At 46.2% G+C, this 23,126-nt stretch overlaps 1 protein-coding gene across 3 annotated transcripts in view; it reads left to right on the top strand.

Annotated features, from left to right (window-relative positions):
• Positions 1-23,126, top strand: part of OSBPL6 (oxysterol binding protein like 6) — a 3,803,429-nt gene that overhangs the window by 3,661,673 nt on the left and 118,630 nt on the right. For all 3 annotated transcript variants that reach the window (XM_069616111.1, XM_069616109.1, XM_069616110.1), the window contains one exon: positions 6,967-7,089. In XM_069616111.1, the coding sequence (XP_069472212.1) occupies positions 6,967-7,089 (123 nt within the window). The remainder of the gene's footprint in view (positions 1-6,966; positions 7,090-23,126) is intronic.

The following is a 23,126-nucleotide window of genomic DNA, read 5'->3' as shown; positions in this document are numbered from 1 at the left end:
AGGAGAGGAAAGGAAGAATACCTCTGAAGAGGTGCAGCTGGTAGTGTGACTTCTTAGAGATGTCAGAGATGTGAGGAGAGAAGGAGAGTGGAGTCGAAGATGGCCCTGAGGTTTTTAGCCTCACAGGTGGGAGCAGGAAGAGGGCCAAGAGAGGCTGGCCAGAGAGCGACAGGAAAGGGAGCGGGTGTGCCGATGAGGAGAATCTCGGTCTTACTGGCAATTAAGGCAGAGATCATTGGCGACGCACCACTCCTGGATGACGGACAGGCAGTCAGAGTTGAGAGAGGGAGAAGAGGTGGCTAAAGGTAGCCTGAAAATGAGCTGAGTGTCATCCGCATAGCACGGAAAGTTGGGGCAGAGCGTGGCAATGCAAACACAAGATTGTGTCTGCCGCTTCCATCGGTAGCAGCTGCTCGTTACATCTGCTCGGGACAGCCGCTTCCCATCTGCCTAGGTGCCCTTACTCTGCATGCATGGGTTCCTGTATCCAAGCTTCTCCACCCTCCGCTGACTCGCAATGTTTCTCCTCCGTGTGTCTGTCTCTCACCTGCTGCAGTTTCCCTCGATGTTGTAAACCATTTGGGCCTCCAAGGAGTTTCCTTGAATCCATTACACTCTGTGTCATTAATCAGTTACGTCTTCGGGGAACTCAGCCTGTGCACCGCTTACTCTTGGCCTTATTCCTTTCTACAAAGTAACCTTAGTGGACACTTTGCCTTTCAATGTGACCTATCATGTCTTCGTGTTCCGCGCGATCACAGCCTTCCCAGCCTGCCTACAGTCACAATGTTATCTGCATTCTCGGGATATTCTGTCGTTCCGGCGGCCATGATGTTGCTACAAATGTATCTTCCGAACTCTGCAGCACAGTATAATCTTGAGGCTTTCTCACTCGCTGCCTGATGTTATCTCTCGTCCGACGTGTCAGCCCACGGCCCTATGAGCTCTGACGCAAGTTCACACCCGTCCAGCCCTTTGGTGCCTGGCCCTTATTTCGTGCGCCCATCTCACGGTCGTCACTCTAGTCTCTGCTGGGGCACTGGCACGCTTCATCGCTGTGCTGTCCCGCCAGCCTGCTTTTCGCCCCCATACGATCACGCCTTTCCATCCAGCGGGGTTCCGATCCTCTCACTCCCGTGACACGGCACTAGCGCTTCTCTGTGCTTACTGATGATGGCACGTCAGGAAAATCCTTTATGATCATGCCGCCATCTTGTTGTTATTTCCACTGAGACGCCTTGCCCCTTCTCCGGCCCGTATCTCCCAGGCTGCACTGAAAATCATTACGAAAATGTGCACCTTTTGTTCCGAATTCTTTTGCATGTCTGCATCCCCAGTATTGTACGTGGGCACATCTTGTGTTCGCAGCTTTTGTTCAGGATCATTGAAGATCCGCAGGAGCACCCAGAATCACATCCTACTCCATGGCTCTTAATCCACGCCCCCGCTGGATTGTTCTTATTCAAGATTTCTGGTGTGATGTACCACCTATGGCAGACCTTCACCGCCCACTCCCTGTTTGTGACACACTTGGAGCTTCTAAATGTGCGGGCCCAGACCCGGCTCCATTCTTCCTCCCCTAGCTCCATCTCTATGTCCCTTTCCCACCTAGACATGTAGTTCTCCTTCTTCATGGTGTCAGACCTGTCTAGGAGCTTATAGATGGTTTAGACTTTGCCTTTGGGTGCTGAAGCAGTCAGGGTGCGTTTTAGTGCGTTGAGCTCCCTCCCGGCCTGCGTCTTCATGCTGCGCTGTGACATCCAGCGTCTAAACTGGGCGTACCTGAACCTTTCTTCTTCTGGGATTTGGAACTTAGCTTTACATTTCTCAAAGGATAGAGGGAGCCGATTACTAAAGAAGTCTTTCACATGAATTAAGCCTCCCTCTCGCGATCTACGGAACCCTGCTGACACTAAGCCCAGGTGTGAATTTTGGGTTGTCCCAGAATGAAGTCAGTGGGCCTAAAGTGGTGCTGACTCCCCATTGGTGGACCGCTCTTCTCCAAGAGTGGAGGGAGTACTTAGGTGAACCCAGCCGATCCGACCCAGGGGCTTGGCGTGTCAGCCTAAAATGGGGCGGGGCTGAAAGGGGGACTGGGGCCCATGATTCCTCTATTTGCTTCCACCGGGGCAGGTCATTGGTCTTGTGCCATGCAAAGGAAGAGGATAGCTGTGCCACTAGGCAGTCCCTGTAGACGTCTGAGCCCCAGAGCATAATTCTCTTGGCCACCCGTGGCTTTTTCCTATCCATATATACTTCGGCATCCACTTTTGTAGTTTCCCTAGTTCTTTTTCAGGAATCATGACGGGCAGGGAGAGACAGTGATAAAGGAACCTCGGAACCAGGATCATCTTGAGAGCAGCGATCTTCCCCGGCCATGATACCTCTTGCTTGTGCCAACGGTCTAGATTTCCCAGTAGGGTACTAAATAGTTGCAGAAAATGTACTTGATACGCTTGCTTAACCTTGCTCGGGATCTGGACCTCTAGGAAGGTGATGTCCCTGGATTTCGAAGAGTTGATCTTAAAGCCTGATGCCTCACCAAACATCTAGATTTCGTGCCATAGCATCTCGAGAGAGGTGTCCAGCTGGGTGAAGGACAATAGCACGTCATCAGCGTATAGTGAGATTTTGTAGCAGTATACCTGCATTCCCTGTATCCGCTGATTGGCCCGTACCCTAGTGACGAAAGGCTCCATCGATAATGCAAATATTGAGGGCGATAGGGCGCATGCCTGACGGGTACCCTGTGAGATTTCCAACTTCGGGATTGGACCCCCATTGGTTCTAAGGGATATGGTAGGTTCCTGGTAGTTGGCCAGGACCCATTTTGTGAAATTCGGGCCGAACCTGTAGTGGGGTTGTTTTGCACAGGTTATACGGATCTAAGAGCTCTCTTCAGGTTGGTGAGTTTTCATAGGTCAGTAGATGCATTGGACTACTGTAAAGGTTCTGGGGACCTTAATGTGGTCCATTTTGTAGTTAAGTTCCTCTATGGGGCATTGCTGAGAGGCCTAGAGCGATCAATATTAAACAAACCAGCCCCCCTATTGTGGTAGAGTTGTCCACTGATAGCTTAACTAACCAATAAATGCAGTAAAAGCAATGTTTTCACCTGGCAGGTGAATTTCTATTAAGCTACATGTCCTAAAAGGGCTAACTACCTAAGACAATCTTAGCAACCTGTTTTGAATATTGCTCGACCCTAATACATGACTTTACTGTTTCTGCTTTTAGTTAGCAGGGACAACATTTCACCAAAATGCAAGGGGTAGCGGAAGTGACATCACTCTACCCTTGACCTCTGATGACATCATAGGAAGTGAAGTCATTTGACCCTATCCTGAAGTGACATCACAGGAAGCGATGGAACACTAAATTTTTCCCCTTGACAAAACAGTAAGTGGCATCACATTGCATTGTTCCTAAGTACACTACCAGAAATATGGGTACGATATCACTATAATTAAGCAATATGCCCCGAGCAGCGGGGGCATTACTGAATCAAGTAATGTCCCCGCTGCAAGGGGCATATTGCTATTAGTACCCCAGCCCGCAATACTGGGGTGCTAATAGCATTCTTTTCTGTTCCTAAATGCTGCAGCGTTTTTCGGAACAGAAAAGAAAAGAAAATGTCCAACGAAATGGCTGCCGGGAAAGACCGTTTTCCATTTCCATGGCGGCCATCGGGAGCGGACGCGCTGGGAACATAAGTGTTCCCAGCGTGTTCGCTCCCGAAAAAGAAGAAATCTGAAGGTAAGTGGGGTTGGGAGGGCGTGGAGAGGGGAGCAAAAACCACAAAAAAACCATACCTGAACCCCCGGTGGGGAACGAAGGCGGCCTACAGCCGTGTGGAGGCTCGGAGCAGGGATGGCCCCGCTTCAAGTCTCCTCATTGGTTGAGGGGCTGCCACGCCCCCTGCCGGGGACAAAGGTGTGGAATCCCAGCCGAGGGATTCCCGGCCGGGTAATGCCCCGGCGAGGGTCAATCAGAATGCGTGTTACATTCTGGTTGACCCTCACCGGGTACTAATGTGATATACATTTCATACAAGAATGGATCACCATATGTATCGTTAATGAGTGTGTATAGGCACATATTACCAAATTACTGTGTTATTATATAGCACTTATGCTTAAGCGCTTTATACAGAACAAATGTACATACAATATCACCCAACCTTTGTTGGTACTCATTTCTCGACCTCTGAAGGATGAGAGGTTGAGTTGAAGTGTTTAAGAACAGACTAAATGAGGGACTCACCCCCTGAAGTGTGCCTGAAATAAACCTTTAATGAGCCTAGCAATTATTGTATAGAATTCCAGAAAGACAAATTATTTGAATACCAATTCTTTCTTATTTAGGGTGACTGCTGAAAGTGTTACACTTTTTTTTTTTTGCAGTAGCAAGGGAAACCACAGGGGATGCAACGGAGACCACAAGGGTAGCAAGGGAGACCTCAGGGGTCGCAACAACGAATCCTGACGAACCCTAAATGATGTCTCTGTTAGTTTGAACAAATACGTTGTGCAATGTATCTATACTGTTTGAAAGCTCCTTTGTCTCAATCTAGGACAACCTAAAAAGAACAGCAGACTCAGATGGCTGTGCTGCACTGAGCCTCCTCGACCTCTCAGCAGCTATCAACACGATCAACCACACTGTTCTCAAAAACAGACTCTCCTCCCTAGGCATCAGGGACTCTGCCCTTAGATGGATCTCATCTTTCCTCACCGACTGCTCCCAAATCACCATCCTCCACCCTTACTCCTCTGCGCCCTAATCAGACCCTTACAGAGTTTATCAGGAAGCTTCCCTCCCCAACTCCTCTTCAAACATTTACCTATCCCCCCTCGCCGATCTCATCCACTCCCACTCCCTCATCGGCTACAACTACGTTGAAGACGCACAGATTATTCTCAAGATCCCCAACTTCCCGACCTCCCCCCTCCCAGACCTTGCCTCCTGCCTCACAAACATAGACCGATGGATGACGTACAGCCACTTCCTCAATCCTGGCAGATCCAAAATCCTAATCTGCATTAAAACATCCCCCCTTCCCCAACCTACCCCTTGGTCACCATCCTTAGGACCCACCCGTCTGCATCATCCTCAGTCAGAAACCTGAGATGTACCATTAGCTCGGACCTGACCCTCTCTCGCCACATTAATGATGTCTCCAGATCTTGCCACCTCCACCTCTGCATTCTCAAACAGATCTCTCCCTATCTCTCATACCCTCATAGAATCTCTGCACTCATGGCCATCATCCTCTGTCGCCTAGACTACTCCAACTCCCTCTATCTAGGCGCCCCTGCCTTTAAACTCAGAAAGCTCCAACAGATCCGAAACCCTGCAGCAACGCTACCCCTTGCACTCTCCCCTAGAGATAACATCTCACCTGCACTCAAAGCAATGTGCATTATCAACCATGCCCTCCACATGAAAGGCCCCGAATTCCTGCAAAACAAACGTACATGCTACCACCCCAACCTATCCCTCAGATCAAGTTCAGCATACCTCCTGCCCTTTCAAGTTCTCCAGACTAGGAGGATCTTCCATCCCTGTCCTTGCACCCACCTCCTATAACTTCTTCCCCTTCTCCCTCAGTCTCACAGAGGACCTCCTCACTATCAGGAAGGGTCTGAAAACCTGGCTCTTCCCTCCTGCAACCTGAAAACCCCTGCCACCCCCACACATGCACACACACGCACAGACCAGTGGAATGCATCCGTGCTCCCTGCACTCCTGCCCTTTTCATTCAGCTACTCTGCTTCACCCCTTTTTATCTCCTGTCCCACACTTTAACTCATTCGCTCCCCCTGAGCCACTGCCCCCCTTCCACTAGAATAGCCAGGAGTCAAGGGGCATCCAGTATCTCTAACTTGGAAGAACTTTGAGAGTAGGCCAGGTATTGCACTTAAATGGCTTTGAGGGTGGGCAACACATCGCACTTGGACAGACCTTGAGGGTGGGTAATGAGCTGCACCTGGATGGATTTGGGGGTGGACAATGAGTGGCATTTAGATTGTTTGGAGGTGGACAATGAATCATATGTTGTGTATTTGACGGTGGGCATTGTATTGCACTGTCAGGACAGTGTATCGCTCCTAGATCAACACTGAGGGTGGGAAATGTATTGAACTTGTATGGATGTTGAGGGTATGCAGGGTTTTTGCACCTTGGTGGAGTTCAGGGGGTGGGCAATGTTTAATGTATAACTAACATGTGTATTCCTTTTGCACTCGCACCTTCGGACCTTAGCCAAAGGCCTGGCCTCACTTCAGAGCACACCTCCTGCCACACAGAACTCAAAAAACACTTTGCACAACACGTCTGCCATAAGAATGCAGCTACCTTTCATGACACACATAATATCTATCTATCCTCTTGCACACACACACACCCTTCTGGCATATTTCTCTCCACCCAGCCACGTACCAATCGACATGGGTGGCTAGCCGGACCTGCCCCCCCCTCGCAACCTTTAACGGCCACCTGCATACACGCATTTTAACACCTTAAATTTTCCCATACTCCAGACTTTTGATCCTTCCGAGTGCTTTCAACCTACAGCGCGTTGGGTCCATACCCATGGTGAAAGGCGCTATACAAATGACGAAAATGAATGAAAAATGAATTATTCTTAATTACCTGTAAATGGATTCATTCACAGAGTTTTCTAGTGTTATGCTATTATATTTTTTTGCTTTTATGGCATATGCTCTGATGGTTTTTATACTAAATAAAGCTGATGTAAAATCAAATCATATTTTGCTCAATTATGAAAACATCTACGGACTGAGAGTACAAGGATTAACAGGTATGTAAGCTTTTCTATATGTTAAACTAATTTGAAAGCCTTTTCATAAACCACAGAGCGAGAAATTGACTTGCACATAGCTTCCTTTCTGTGTTCTCAATGAATAATTGCAGTTTCTAAATAATTATTTCCAATATGCTTAGATTTTTGGAAGATGGAAATATCGAAGCAGCAGCCTCAGAAAAAAAAAGAATAGAAGATCTCCAAAGAAATCGTAGGAAGCACATGGAGGAAAGCTATGAGGAATATAAACCAAAATATTTCAGGTATGAGCCATTTGGCAGTTGGGAACGCAGCACAGATTGCTAGTTGAGGATTTCCTAGAACAATTAAAAAAAAAATGTGTGCTGCTCTATGTCGGAACAGGACTGTAGGGGGAAAAGTGGGACCATAGCGGCATAAGAAAAACCTTGTTCAGTATACAATACAGATGTACACACTCTGGAAACATCTGGGTCCAAATGTCTTTAAGCTGCATTCCAAATTTGGCAGTATTCTGTGGCAATTCCAGCAAGCTCATCTACCGTTACGACCTCTCATTTTGACACTAAATATGCACATTAGAGTGGTTGAGAGGCACTATTATTCCCCATTATAGAGTCACATTGCACATTGGTGGATTTAGTGTTACCTTTGTAAGCCATTTTGTTTCGGTTTGTTTTGTCCCTTGTATATGTTCTAATTTGTTTTTTACACCCCCCATAAACTGGCTCACTACATGTTCTCCTATTTATGCTAGTGTACAATCACTCTTAGTTGGAATGCTTCCACCATCTATAAATGTGCTATTGTAAATCATGTATTTATTTTTTTCAAAGCACTTTATTAATTTTCACAAAAAACATAAATAACAGTAGTAAAAGCAATGATGTCTCACATTAATCAGAAAGAATGACATTCACAGATTAACAAAAGCATCATAAATAGTTCAGATCAATAAATGTCCAACCCTAGTGAAACCCAATCAACAAAGTAACAGGAATACACAAAGGACAACACAAACACAAAAGACAACACGAAGGACACCACAAATGGGCGAAAAAGGGAGCCCCACCAACCGTACCACAAATACCACAATTATCAAAGCAACCCAATATTCACATCAATCATAAATAGCCATAAACGGTCCCCATAGCTTCATATAATCCTCATCCTTATCCTTATGACGAAATGCAACCTTATCATATTGTGCCAAAATATGTAATTCCGTCAGCCAGTCATCAACATTAGGTTTTTTCCTCGTTTTCCAAATCCTAAGTATCAACATAATCGCTATCATTATGGCCCTATCAATCCAGCAAGAATGACTCCTAGCTCTTCCACCTCTATCTTTATGGGAAAGCAAAATTATATTCACTGCCGATTTTCGCAAAACAATACCAAAAATCAACTCAATCCTATCAATTACTGACATCCAAAATGCCTGCACTCTCGAGCAATCCCACAGTAAATGCAATAAAGTACCCCTATCAACATTACAACACCAACACAAATCATCTGGCCGAAGCCCCAATTTAAACATCCTAACTGGCGTCCAATACAACTTCCCAACAATTTTCGGTCAAATTGAACGTAAACCCATATCAGGTCCCAAATTCAAATGAACCTTCAGAATTTTCCTCCAGTTTACTTCAGAAATTTCATCCTGAAAATCATCCGACCAAATTTGTCTCAATCTAGACCATGCAACTCAGAGTTTCTCATCAATAGGCATGAATTGCATATAAGTACGTACACCGTATTCCTGACCCTCTAACAATTTACTAATCTCCGGTTTTCTTCCAATAGAACCATCAGCCATTTCCATCCTACTATTTATCATAGTCACTAAAGACAAGTACCTATTCCTTTCACACTGCCTCAGACAGTACCTATCCCGTAACTCCACAAAACTCAACAATCGGTCCCCATCCATCACATCTGCCAGTCTCAGAATTCCTGTATTTATCCAACTAATCCAATTCAAACATTTATTATTAATCTGCAAAACTTCATTATGCCATATAGAAGCATCAGGACAGAATCCATAACTCAGTCCATTATCTCTAAACCATGCCTCCATCACCTTTCTAGTTGCCACTATTGGAACTAACTTCAATCGCTTAATTGGCAATTTATCCATACTATATATGTTCCCTAGGTCAAATGGAGCACAAATTTCCCTTTCCATTCGCAACTGAAATTGACATCTCTGTTCTTCAAATAAATACAAATATTACTTGTGGCAATTCCATTTTTCAGTACCTTCAAGCAAGTGCCAGAGGTATTTCCTCCAAATGTTTTCCAAACTTGGAATATAGTGGTACGGTAATAATGGCAGTAAATACATTACTCGTATTGAGGCAGTCAGTGCCATTTTGTGGTATGACCAGTGTTAGGGAGAATTCTCTCTTTAGGCTGAATGTCCTAACCTAGTGAGTCCCCCAGCAGCTTTGCTGGATTTCTGGAGTTTGTTTTTTCCTCCTGCCAAGAGTGAGACTCTTTTTCTCCCACTCTTGGACATGATTTATGGTATTCCTTTGACTGGTAATGTGTTTTATGGGCTATGGGGTCCTTTACTCCATAGGGTCTCATGCGATTTTCCTGTGTGTGTTACACAGCACCCTCCGTGCAGTAACACAGGGGTGTCATAGTGACACCCCACCATAGACTCCATACCCTGGGACTGACTACTGTCTCCCAGGGCATGTAAAGTCACCATTGGCTTTACTAGTCCCAAATTATTAACAGAAACCAATACAAACCATCATATTGTGGACGTACTGGTTGGGGCAATTCGATTGCCCCGGGGTCTGTTAGTCGAGGGGGCACGTCTCCCTCCCCCCTCATCGAGTTTTGGCTGGTGGCAGTGGAAACTACTTTTTATATTCGACCGCAAATATTTTCCTATGCGATTTTCCCATTGTTCGAGGCTACCAACTTTAATTATTTAATTCGCATAGCCTCGAACATACTGCCGGTTTATTTAATTAATATTAATTCTCCGGTTGGTATTTTTTGCCAAGACTTGATTCTAAAATGGCGTTTGTGTTCTCTTCTGTGACTCCAACCCAAGTCGAGCCCTTTGTTCCACTTTTTGGCGGGCTTCTCCACAGAAGCCTCCAAAAGTGGTGCCACTCTGTCTGGGTACCACAGGGAGTGTGGGAGGGGGTTTAGGCACCCTGGACTGAGTTACCTTGGTAACTCAAGTCGCACTCTTGTGTGATTGGCCCAAGTGGTGAGCCGGCCGGCTCACCACTTAGCATGTTTGAGTGACAGCTAGGCTGAGTGAATGGGGGTTTTTGCATAAAAGCAGGGCTTTGGGGACTGGAACTTCAGAAGTCGCCACAGTACCTGAGAATCCGACGAGGGAGAAGCTGAGCCGACCTACCATGACGACACCACCGGTGGAGCCCTGCAGAACCGACTCACCACTTCCCGACAACAGAGAAGATCTCCCGGCTGGAGACGCTTCTTCCCCTGACTGGTGGGCACAACCAGTTTACCTTTCTTTCTTTGCACCACAGCCCGGTTTGTGGTCGAACTGCCCGTGCCAAGCACCCCGGCGGCCGGATAGCCACTCACCACTGAACCGCGAATCACCGGACCGCTCCTTGTACCTGAGAAGCTCTGCGGCTGGTTTCTTCCCTGGCAGTGCAACGGACTCCTGTCTTCCTCACGGCGAGATCCTCTCTTCCCCCGGACGAAGCACCGACTTGCATCCACTGCCAGGAACAACTGCCCCCGCTGGAGCGTTCCCACCACTTTAAGGTACCGTGTCCGCCAGGCCTCCCTTTCTAAAGATTGCAACAAGGTAATAATAACTCCTTAACCTTCTGGACTGGGCTGGCCGCCTTCACCCTCTAACTGGTCCCTTTCTCTGATCCAACTCCTTTTGAACCATTACAAGACTTTTGTGCACTGCAACCGCGTGACCTTGGACACATTTCGTTTTGATCCTCTTAAAGCGGATCCGGCCTACTTACTCTGAATTCACGGCTTTACTTTGCCTTCCTCTCTTGTTATGTTCTTGTAAAAGTGTTGGGATCCGTTTCAATTTGTTCTCTGCTTTTCTCTCCCTTTTTAAAACGAACTATTAGAGTGCCATCTACGTTAAGCGCTCACCGCTGTCTGAAAATAAGTGGGGCTTTACTTAAGACTTCTCTAATATTCTTTTAAGGGAGTGTATATCTTTTAGGGACCGTGTTTTTGAATTGCTTACTATTAGTGCCTGTGTGTTTTTCTAGATGTGGTTTTTAAATAAATAATTATATCTCTTTTACACCAAGCCCTGGTCAGTGTTTACTTGTTCTATTGTGTGCTCTTGACCTATTGTGAATACTCTGTATACTGCTTAACTCTTCTTGAGGGAAGTCTGACTGTTCAGCCACAGCTACCAAGTGAATCTGTGTGGTACAGACTGCTACCAAGTGGGTTTACTGCCAAACACCTGTAGTCCTAAATCTTTTGCAGTGGTCCCAAAGGGAACTGCACAGGTTTCTGCCTAACACTGGTGTACAGCGGTGGGATTTCTATTGAGTATACACTTTAGTGTGCTTGTTGAACACTTTAGGACAACTAACCACAGAGCTTAGCACTAAAAAGTTGATTTTCTAACTATGTCTGCTATGGAGAGTTATACCCTAGAATCATTGTCTGTCAAAACTGCTGATTGCTTAAAAGTATTGTGTAGACATAAGAATCTCTCTGAGAAGGGCAAGAAAATGCAACTCATAGAAAGATTGTTAGAAAACCAAAGTCTGGGTGGTACAGAGGAATCTACCCCCCCCCCCCCCAGCAAATGTAGAAAACAGTGATGGTATTGATCTGAATCAAAGTCTTGATAATGAGTCAGAAGAGGAAAGTGAACCTAATGAAGTTACCCACTCTGAGCCTCTGTCTGCCTTACCTCCTGTACCTACTGGGCCTATACCAGGTCCCACATGTAACCCTGCTTATTTTGAACTTGAAAAAATGAAGCTTGAATTAGAGTACAAACGTTTTTTAGCTCAATCTGAAAGAAACCAAGAGCTAGAGTTCAGAAGAATGAATGCCCAGGCTGAGCAGAAGCAAGCTGAGTTAAGACTCAGAGAAATAGAGCTTAATCATGAATTAGAAATGAAAAAGTTGTCTGTAGAAAATGCTTCTCTCTCCTCTGGTTCTTCTAGGAGTTCTAGTCCCAAAAGACCCCGGATGCCTGAGGAATTAGTGGGTATGTATGAACCTAGGTTGGATGTGTTGGATTGGTTGAAAATGTTTGAGTATAATCATGGGCTCCAGGACATCACAGGGAATGAGTTACTTCCCTGGTTGTTCTCTAGGCTTCCCCCTGTTGCAACTGATGTGGTAATGGAGTTGGGGGAAGTAGATAAGAAGGATTATGAATGTGTGAAACTAGCTTTGATAGCTAGATTTGGGAAGACCCCTTCCCAGTACCTTAAGAGTTTTAGGACCCTCAAAAAGCATGATGGTACCCCTTGGGCTACCTGGGTGAGTGAAAGTTTGAAAAACTTAGACGGATGGATTAAGGGTTACAGAGTTAACACTTATGAAGGAATGAAGAATCTTGTAATGTTGGAGTCAATTTATGATGCCTGCTCTCCTGAGCTCAGACAGCACTTGGCTGATTCAAAGGAATTAGATTCCAGGAAGTTAGCTAAGGCTGCTGACTTGTGGGTTGCCAACAGGGCCACTCACAAGGATTCTGGGGCTACTCAGAAAAAGGATGATGGAAAACAGCCAAAAAAGGACTCCAAGGAGAATTCTAATAATTCCAATTCCAAAGAGGGCCCCAAACAGAACTAAAAGGGTAAGCCACCAGGGAAACCAAATCAGGCTAGTGTACCTCCTGGTGCCAAACCAGAAGGAGGTCAGAACAAGCCACCATTCCAGAAAGCATTTGGTAAATGCTTTGTTTGTGGCTCTACTGACCATGTGAAAGGAGATCCCAGATGTAAGGGTAAACCTTCAGGGCCCAGCTTGTCTCCTTAGCCTTCGCTCCAGAGGAGGAAGTCCAAATGGCAAGTGGAAACTTTCTATTACTCGCTGATGAACCCATTGGAGTCTCAGCTAGTGTTTCTTTAGTGTCTCTGGGTCTGTGGGAACAACAGAACTTAGATGTCTATAATTCTATCCCAGATAATACTAAAGAGTATTATAAGGACAGTGTCCAGGTGAATGGTCAGGAGACTCCTGCCATTAGGGACACTGGGGCCAGCATAACTGTGGTGGACAAATCGTTTTTCCAGGCTGAGGATGTTGCTAAGGCACCCAAACGCCTCACCAAGTTAGCTGGAGGGCCTGTGCAGATGCTTCCCCAATTACCAGTTCTCATCCAGTGTAATGACATGACTGTGAAGATACCTGTCAGCATATAAAGTGAGGTGCCAGGAAGGGTTCTGCTGGAAGGGTTGAAAACTCTTGGAGTAGTGTCACATACCCCCAGACCTCCTAGTAAAAGGTTACAGGAGCTCACCAGACCTGCAAGGGAGAGAACCATGAGAGGTACTCCCAAGGAGATGATGAAGAAAGAGAACACTCCTGCTCCACTAGAGATGTCAGCTGCTGTCTCTAAGAAAATAGAAGAAAAAGGGAAACCTAAAACCTCTAAAAAGAACCTCACAGCTAGCACTCCAGTGCAGCCAACTAGGACTTCCCCTAGGTTGTCCAAAGTTACACCAGTAACTCCCCCTCCAGCTGAGGCTGAGAGGGAAATACAACCCTGTGTGGTTGAACTAGACTCTGAAGAAGAGCTAGTGGAAGGCCAGGAACTCATTGGAGATCTGGATCCTGTTGACCATCCTGAGCTGCAGTCTTTACTGGCAGAAGGTGGACCCAACAGGGCAGATTTCAGTAAAGGATAGAGAGAATGTCCAACTCTGGAAGGTCTTCGCCACCAGGCAGATGCTCAGGCTGAAGGGCAAGAGCCTGGGAAATATAGGTTACACTGGGAAGATGGCCTCTTCTGCAGTGAACCAACCGAGTCTGCACCTGGGGACAACAAACGACTTGTAGTACCCCAAGAGAACAGACCACAGTTCTTGCAGTTAGCCCATGAGATTCCTTTGGCTGGTCACTTGAGTTTCAAGAAGACTAAGGAAAGGCTCTCACTCTACCTTTATTGACCAAAGATGGGGGCCGAAGTAGATAAATACTGCAGGAGCTGCCACACCTGCCAGACCTCTGGTAAGGTTGGCTCCAAGAATGTGGCACCTTTAGTGCCTCTCCCAGTTGTGGGAGTCCCATTTGAGAGAGTAGGGATTGACATTGTTGGTCCCCTTGATCCTCCAACTTCCTCAGGCAACAGGTTTATACTTGTTGTAGTAGACCATGCTACTAGATACCCTGAGGCAATTCCTATGAGAACTGCTACAGCTCCGGCTGTGGCTAAGGCCCTCCTTGGTATTTTTACCAGGGTTGGGTTTCCTAAGGAAGTAATCTCTGACTGGGGGTCAAATTCTATGTCCCACTACATGAAAGCCATGTGGAAAACCTGCGGAGTTACTTACAAGTTCTCAACCGCATACCACCCTCAGACAAATGGGCTGGTTGAAAGGTTCAACAGAACCATGAAGAGCATGATAGGTGCTTTAGAGGACCCCCTTAAAAGAAAGTGGGACCTTCTACTGCCATGCCTTCTCTTTGCTTATAGAGAAGTCCCTCAGGAGGGAGTAGGTTATTCTCCCTTTGAACTTCTTTATGGTCATCCGGTCAGAGGTCCGTTGGCCCTAATCAAGGAGGGGCTGGAGAGTGCTTCTTCCCCCAAGCCAGTCAGAGTGACTGACTACGTGATAGGTCTCCGAAGGAGAATGTCACAAATGATGGCAGAAGCAAGTGATAACTTGAAACCTGGACAAGCATTGTTCAAGAACTGGCATTACCAAAAGGCTAACATGGTTGAGTTTACTCAAGACCAGCTAGTTCTCGTTATGATTCCAACAAGGCAGAGGGCCTTGCAAGATAAATGGATGGGACCCTTCAAAGTTATGGGTAAACTTGGAAAGGTCAACTATCTGGTGGACTTGGGCAACCCCAAGGAGGCTCCAACAGTCTTCCACACCAACAGACTAAAAGCGTATGTCTCCAGACCTGATGTAGGAGCTTTGCTTGTAGCATCATCAGAGGAAGAAGAAGAGAGTGAAGCTCTTCCTGATCTCCTCAGAGGCTTACCTTTAGACGAAAAAATTTAAGGAGTAAATCTCTCTTCAAATCTGACACCTGAGCAACAGGAAGAGTGCAGATCTATGTTGAATCAGTTTGCCTCTCTGTTCTCACTTTCACCAGGCTTGACCCCTTGGGGACAGCATGACATACTCACTGGTGACTGTCTGCCAGTCAAAAGCAGAGGATATCGAATGTCAGAAAATGTAAGAACCCACATCAAATGTGAGGTCAAGAAGATGCTTGATCTCGGGGTAATGGAGCCCTCTATTAGTCCATGGTCTAGCCCAGTTGTGTTAGTACCAAAAGCAGGATCTAAAGAACTTAGATTCAGTGTGGATTACAGAGCTCTTAATGCAGTCACTAAGACTGTTGCCCACCCTTTGCCAAGGACAGATGAGTTGGTGGATAGACTTGGTGCAGCCAAGTTCCTCAGCACATTTGACTTGATGTCAGGCTATTGGCAAATAGCCCTGACAGACCATGCCAAGGAGAAAATTGCATTTTCTACCCCAGTTGGCTTATACCAGTTTAAAGTTATGCCTTTTGGATTGAAAAATGCACCTGCTACGTTTCAAAGGATGGTAAACCAGGTTCTGAATGGGATGGAGGACTTCTGCATGGCATACTTGGATGACATAGCAGTGTTCAGCAATTCCTGGGAGGAACATGTGGACCACCTGAGATATGTTTTGCAGGCTCTTGGAAAGGCCAATCTGACCATAAAGGCAAGTAAATGCCAGATTGGTCTACCTTGGACATGAGGTAGGAGGTGGAGAAATAAGGCCTTTGCCCAGTAAGATTGAAGCTGTGCAAAATTGGACAACACCAACTACTCAAACCCAGGTGAGAGCCTTCTTAGGTCTCACTGGGTATTACAGGAATTTCATTGAGAGCTATGGGTCCATAGCTTCTCCACTGAATGTCATCTCCTCTCCTAAATTCCCTAAAAAGGTTAGATGGAATGAGGAATGCAATCAGGCCTTTGAAACCCTGAAAAAGGCTCTTTGCCAAGCCCCAGTACTCAGAGCTCCTGATTATCACCAAACTTTCATTGTGCAAACTGATGCTTCAAATGTAGGAATAGGTGCAGTCCTCAGTCAACTGGATGGGAAAGGTAGGGAGCACCCCATTTGCTTCATCAGCCGTAAGATTAAGGATCCTGAGACAAGGTGGGCAACAATCGAAAGAGAATGCTTTGCTATTGTGTGGGCACTGAAGAAGTTTAGGCCATACTTGTATGGTTCTACTTTTGTCATTCAGACTGACCACCAACCCTTGAGATGGTTAATGCAAATGAAAGGGGAAAATCCAAAACTATTGAGATGGTCAATCTGCCTTCAAGGGTTTGATTTCACCATTGAGCACAGGTCAGGGTGTCACCATCAAAATGCTGATGGACTCTCTAGGATGTATGTCATCGACTAGAGGTATGAGGTTCATCCAGGAGTGGATTAAATCCTCCTGTCCCTTAGTCTGGGGGGGGGGCGAGTGTTAGGGAGAATTCTATCTTTAGGCTGAATTTCCTAACCTAGTGAGTCCCCCAGCAGCTTTGCTCGATTTCTGGAGTTTGTTTTTTCCTCCTGCCAAGAGTGAGACTCTTTTCCTCCCACTCTTGGACATGATTTATGGTATTCCTTTGACTGGTAATGTGTTTTATGGGCTATGGGGTCCTTTACTCCATAGGGTCTCATGTGTTTTTCCTATGTGTGTTACACAGCACCCTCCATGCAGTAACACAGGGGTGTCATAGTGACACCCACCATAGACTCCATACCCTGGGACTGATTACTGTCTCCCACGGCATGTAAAGTCACCATTGGCTTTACTAGTCCCAAATTATTAACAGAAACCAGTACAAACCATCATATTGCGGATGTACTGGTCGGGGCTATTCGATTGCCCCGGGGTCTGTTAGTCGAGGGGGCATGTCTCCATCCCCCTGATCGAGTTTTGGCTGGTGGCAGTGGAAACTACTTTTTATATTCGACCACAAATATTTTCCTATGGGATTTTCCCATTGTTCGAGGCTACCAACTTTAATTATTTAATTCTCATAGCCTCGAACATACCGCCGGTTTATTTAATTAATATTAAAGGGATAGTCCAGTAAAAAATGTTATTTAAAAAATAGATAGGCAACATTAAAAAAAAATACTAGCACTTTTTTTTAAAAACTTCCTATGTAAAATTTTGAGCTATTCAAGCTCAAAATTCGCAAAAGCAAGCACAGGGAAAGGAAAAGCCACCCAGCGGTAGCTTTTGTTTACTACAGCTGGCTGGCTTTTCCTTCATAAGTTCCGCAAAAGCCAGCACAGCCGGGCATCCATTTCACAAAATGGATGCGCCCATGTGCTTGCTTTTGCGAATTTTGAGCTTGAATAGCTCCAAATTTTACATAGGAAGCTAAAAAAAAAAAAGTGCTAGTATTTTTTTTTTAATATTGCCTATCTATTTTTTAAATACATTTTTTTACTGGACTATCCCTTTAATTCTCCGGTTGGTATTTTTTGCCAAGACTCGATTCTAAAATGGCGTTTGTGTTCTCTTCTGTGACTCCAACCCAAGTCGAGCCCTTTGTTCTACTTTTTGGCGGGCTTCTCCACAGAAGCCTCCAAAAGTGGTGCCACTCTGTCTGGGTACCACAGGGGGTGTGGGAGGGGGTTTAGGCACCCTGGACTGAGTTACCTTGGTAACTCAAGTCGCACTCTTGTGTGATTGGCCCAATGTTTGAGTGACAGCTAGGCTGATTGAATGAAGGTTTTCTGCATAAAAGCAGGGCTTTGGGGACTGGAACTTCAGAAGTCGCCACAGGACCTGAGAATCCGACGAGGGAGAAGCTGAGCTGACCTACCACGACGACACCACCGGTGGAGCCCTGCAGAACCGACTCACCACCTCCTGACGACAGAGAAGATCTCCCGGCTGGAGAGGCTTCTTCCCCTGACTGGTGGGCACAACCAGTTTACCTTTCTTTCTTCGCACCCCAGCCCGGTTTGTGGTCGAACTGCCTGTGCCAAGCACCCCGGCGGCCAGATAGCCACTCACCACTGAACCGCGAATCACCGGACCGCTCCTTGTACCTGAGAAACTCTGCAGCTGGTTTCGTCCCTGGCAGTGCAACGGACTCCTGTCTTCCTCCACGACAAGATCCTCTCTTCCCCCGGACGAAGCACCGACTTGCATCCGCTGCCAGGAACAACTGCCCCCGCTGGAGCGTTCTCAACACTTTAACATACCGTGTCCGCCAGGCCTCGCTTCCTAAAGATTGCAACAAGGTAATAATAACTCCTTAACCTTCTGGACTGGGCTTGCCGCCTTGACCCTCTAATTGGTCCCTTTCTCTGATCCAACTCCTTTTGAACCATTACAAGACTTTTGTGCACTGCAACCGCGTGACCTTGGACACATTTCGTTTTGATCCTCTTAAAGCGGATCCGGCCTACTGACTCTGAATTCACGGTTTTACTTTGCCTTCCTCTCTTGTTATGTTCTTGTAAAAGTGTTGGGATCTGTTTCAATTTGTTCTCTGCTTTTCTCTCCCTTTTTAAAACGAACTATTAGAGTGCCATCTACGTTAAGCGCTCACCGCTGTCTGAAAATAAGTGGGGCTTTACTTAAGACTTGTCTAATATTCTTTTAAGTGAGTGTATATCTTTTAGGGACCGTGTTTTTGAATTGCTTACTATTAGTGCCTGTGTGTTTTTCAAATGTGGTTTTTAAATAAATAATTATATCTCTTTTACGCCAAGCCCTGGTCAGTGTTTACTTGTTCTATTGTGTGCTCTTGACCTATTGTGAATACTCTATATACTGCCTAACTCTTCTTGAGGGAAGTCTGACTGCTCAGCCACAGCTACCAAGTGAATCTGTGTGGTACAGACTGCTACCAAGTGGGTTTACTGCCAAACACCTGTAGTCCTAAATCTTTTGCAGTGGTCCCAAAGGGAACTACACAGGTTTCTGCCTAACAACCAGGCACTTTATTTGCTCAGCTGCGCACTGATTCAGCACTGTGCAAAAACGATCAACATAATGATTATTCATGAGTCTTGGCTGTGTGAAAAAGGGGGAAAAACAGAAGTTTTAAATCTGGAACAATGAATATGCAAATAATTGCAGATATTTAATCAAAAAGTAGCAAGTTGTATTTACAATTCGTGTAAGGAAAACAATTAAATAGTACATAAAGCATCGAAAAATTTCAATAAAATCTAAACCTGAAAATCCTTCAACATCACATACATCACATCCAAACATACCATATACACATACATCACTCAACAACCTACTATGCGTATAAACTAACTCAAATAAACAGGGCAATATGTGGAGATTCAAAACCGCAATTTCCTAACTTAAACAAATAACACAAAATTGTAAATGCATGTATCCAGGGGGAGACCAAATTGAATCAATTGTTGTAAATGTCTTCCGGCTACTTCCAAAACACAGACCGGTTTTGGCGTGAAAAAGTTAGTTACATCTTCATCAGTGGAGGAAAAGATAATCCTGAAAGCACATATTGGGAAAGCATAAATCAAAAAATACAGACGGATATGCATTGCAGTACTACAAATTAATTAAAACTACTTACAATTAAATTTGGGTTGTACAGTTCAAGGAGGCCTTGAAATGGTTAGGAAACCAAACATTAATTAGGGGACCTGAACTATAAAAGGGGTCATAAACTAACAGCACACTCTACACTAGAACACCTGCTGCCCCAAATTAATGAGAGAGGGCAGATAACCAACCAATATAACCACAGCCACATTCAGTGACATTACATATAAAAACCTATAACACCAAGTGCAAATGAAAGTAGTTAGAAGGCACAATAAATAGAATGAAACCATCACAGTAGCACAACCCTACTTTCAACACCTAGCCATCTATCTAAAAAAATGAAAGTAGGGAAAACACCCAAGAAGTGGAATAGAAATTGCAGTGTGTGGAATTAAAACACACATGGCTACCTGAAGCGGCCACCAGCGTTGCACAGAGGGAAAATTCAAATCACAGAGCATGTGACCAGGCACACAGCCAAAAGGCTTGTGCATGCAGCTGGGCCAAATGAGGGTCCACGCGAGATCACACAGTGTCACAACAATTTTGGTAGTGAAGAAATGCCTTCTACCAGGCATAAACATCTGCAGCAAAGGTCAAGCACTACATAAAAGAAGCACACTAGCAGAAAATAAAACAACCCGCACAGGACTTCCAAAATTGAAACGTGTATGCATGATCAAAATTGCATAATCAAAAACTGAAAGAGCAGAGTTTACCGCAGAATGGTTGGCAAGCCGGGATATCTAATGAGGTGCATCCAATTGCAGACGGACTCTCTGTCACACACGGTGTCGCAACAATTTAGGAAGTGAAAAATTGCCCAATACTAGGCATAAATATCTGCAGCGGAGGCTAGGCACTAAATGAAAGAAGCACACAAGCAAAAAGTAAGGCAACTTGCACAGGACAACACAAATTTAAACATGTGTGCATGGCTGAGATATATACTCCAAAATTTGGAAAAGCAAGGCTTACCGCAGGGGGGCTCACAAGCCGGGTTGTCCTACGAGGTACATCAAATTTCAGATGGACACTATATTACTAAATACTGAGCTGGAAGAAGGAGGACACAGCTTTGTTTATAAACCACTGAAAATCTACAAAGTTTAAAGCTTACGTGCTGCCGACCTGGGAGCCAAGAAGATGGAAGAAGGAATCCTAGGGTACTGCCATACTGTTGTGAAGAGAAGCACAGTGTGCATCAATGTACTACACATTGTGCCACATAATACACACACATTCGTGGGAACACCGCAAAGATAATGAATCAGTGATGTGGAAAAATCCATTTGAAAAAAAACTGCAGCCTAGTCCAATTAAAACTACTGAAGCCGGTCACAGGGGGCTGCCATGCTGGAGTGAAGCATGGTGTACTGTGATTGGAGGGAAACACAGTGTGCCATAAATTACTATACGCCAGCCACAATTGTGTGGGCATTGTGGTAAAGAATAACCCCTTAATCACAAGCGCGCTTTGCCTAACAGGTTGTGCACATTGAACAACATGGGGCCTCATTATGACCCAGGCGTTAAGGGGTTAACGGTGCCGTAAAAGGTGTCGGCGCCGTTAAACCCTTAACGCCTGATTACGAGGTCCCTTTGCGGGTTGCACTTTAACGCCTGCTTTTAGCATGCGTTAAAAAACCAACCCGCAAAGGGACCTAGGAGCTAATTACGGCACCGTAATTAGCGCCTTCCCCATTCCCATTGAGCCCTATGGGGCAAAAATGGGAATGGGGAAGGGCCATGGCGGCATGGGGAATTACCGCCCCGCCAACCTCGGAATGAGGTGGTAATTCCCCATTCCGCCATGGCGGACACCGGCATGGACCATGGTGCTAATAGCACCATGGTCCTCCGCCTGGGTCGTAATGAGGCCCATGGTCAGGCACCGCTTTAATACACTGACAACCATGAAGGATGGAAGGTGATTCCCTGCCTCGCAAGTTGCACACAGTGAACCACATGGTCAAGCACAGCCTTAATGCCCTGACAGCCACAAAGATTGGCCATGAAAAATGAAAGCTAATTCCTTGACCAATCCCACTCATCAATGTAATTGAGCTTACTTTCAAGTGTTTTCAATAAAAAAGATCCACAGTTGTTCTTTGTAGCTTAGCTTCCTTGCTATTTTAACAATGGACGATCTTGGACCTTCTCAATGCAAAACCATCTTAGCTCTGACACCTCGTGCACAAGCTCCAGAAAGTGAGAAACCAAGGGTGCATTCAAAGTCCTGATGAACATTTTTGAGCAATGCTCATTAATCCTAAAATGTACCTCCCAGGATGTTTTTCCTACATATCGATTTTGGCAAGGGCAATAAATCCCATAAACAACATTGCTCATCCATCCCGTCCCCTTTCCTCCATTCTTGTGGGCGTCCCCCAACACGGACATGGTACCGGAAACTTTGGGAGCGAAAAAATTAGCTACCCCTTTAAATTTAGCATAGCACGCTGGGGCGTGGCTCCAGGCATGGGATCGCCCCAGAGACCCTGCCCTCCGGCACCTCACCTCAGTCTCTTTTTCCACATGGAAGGTGTCGGACCTGACAGCTAGGCGCAGTCACATTTCAACTTTCTGCATGGTCCAGTCTTTTGGTTTTTTTAATTCTTCAGCTCCCTTCGGTGCCTTGCCTCACCCCTGCATGTCGGCTGCAGGAGGCTTCACGAGATGTGCATCCTGCGATCGGTCGTTCCTGGCATCAGACCCCAATGCGCTCTACCTTGATTGCCTGGGGCCCGACTACCGCTGGGACGCGTGTGCAGATTGCAGCTATCTTGGTCACTAAGCCTTGAAGAATCGTCTTTTACACTGCAGAGAGTTCTTCTATTCTTCTCCTCCCAGTCATCTAAAGGATTTCGTCTGCAGGACCTTGCGTCAAGAGAAGGTAGGTCCTTTGTTCACCGAGGCCCCACAGCACTGGGACCCCTTCCCGGGGCCCCCAACCAGAAAGGGCACCTTGGACTCTGGATCTGGCAAACCCGGGGCTGTTAGGACTACCTGCTCCCAAGCCGAGGGACCCAGGGACTCTTCCAGGTGATCCACTATGGGGCGCTCTAGCTCTTCCTCGTCTTCTGCACCAGGGTGCAAGGGGCCGTCGAGCGCTGGGTCTAGGATCCAGCCTGAGGCACCATCCCAGACGTCTACCCGCTCCATAGCTGGGAGCTTGCTGCCTACTAGAGTTACCTCTGATGTTGTCACGCAGGGCAATTCGACTACGGGCCCGCTGGCTGAGGGCCCTAGGCCTATCAGAGCCATCTCTGAGGTCAGCGCTTCTGCTTCAGTGTTAGGGTGCAAAGAGTCCTTGTCCATGTCTGAACCAGCACAAGGTGCAGGTCCTGCGCACCCTCCCTGCCAAAGCGTGGCACCAGGCCCAAAGATGGTGGACAAGCACACAGCGGAGCCGGCAAGACCAGCGGCCATCTTGGATTCTGACTTGGGGCCTCAACTGGCTCCTTTGCCTTCAGAGTGGCCCACTAAAGGGGGTTCTAGTCCTCTTCCTTTGGGAGTGGTGACGGGCACGACGGGGCAGGCGGATGGTCTCCGCAGGGTTGCATGTATCCCTCTCAGCCTCTTAGATACCTGC

This window comes from Ambystoma mexicanum, chromosome 9 (assembly GCF_040938575.1).
Source record: "Ambystoma mexicanum isolate Mex_15411 chromosome 9, UKY_AmexF1_1, whole genome shotgun sequence".
Classification (NCBI taxonomy): domain Eukaryota; kingdom Metazoa; phylum Chordata; class Amphibia; order Caudata; family Ambystomatidae; genus Ambystoma; species Ambystoma mexicanum.
Note: the sequence above shows the minus strand (reverse complement) of the source record. Positions and strands in the feature narration are given on the sequence as shown.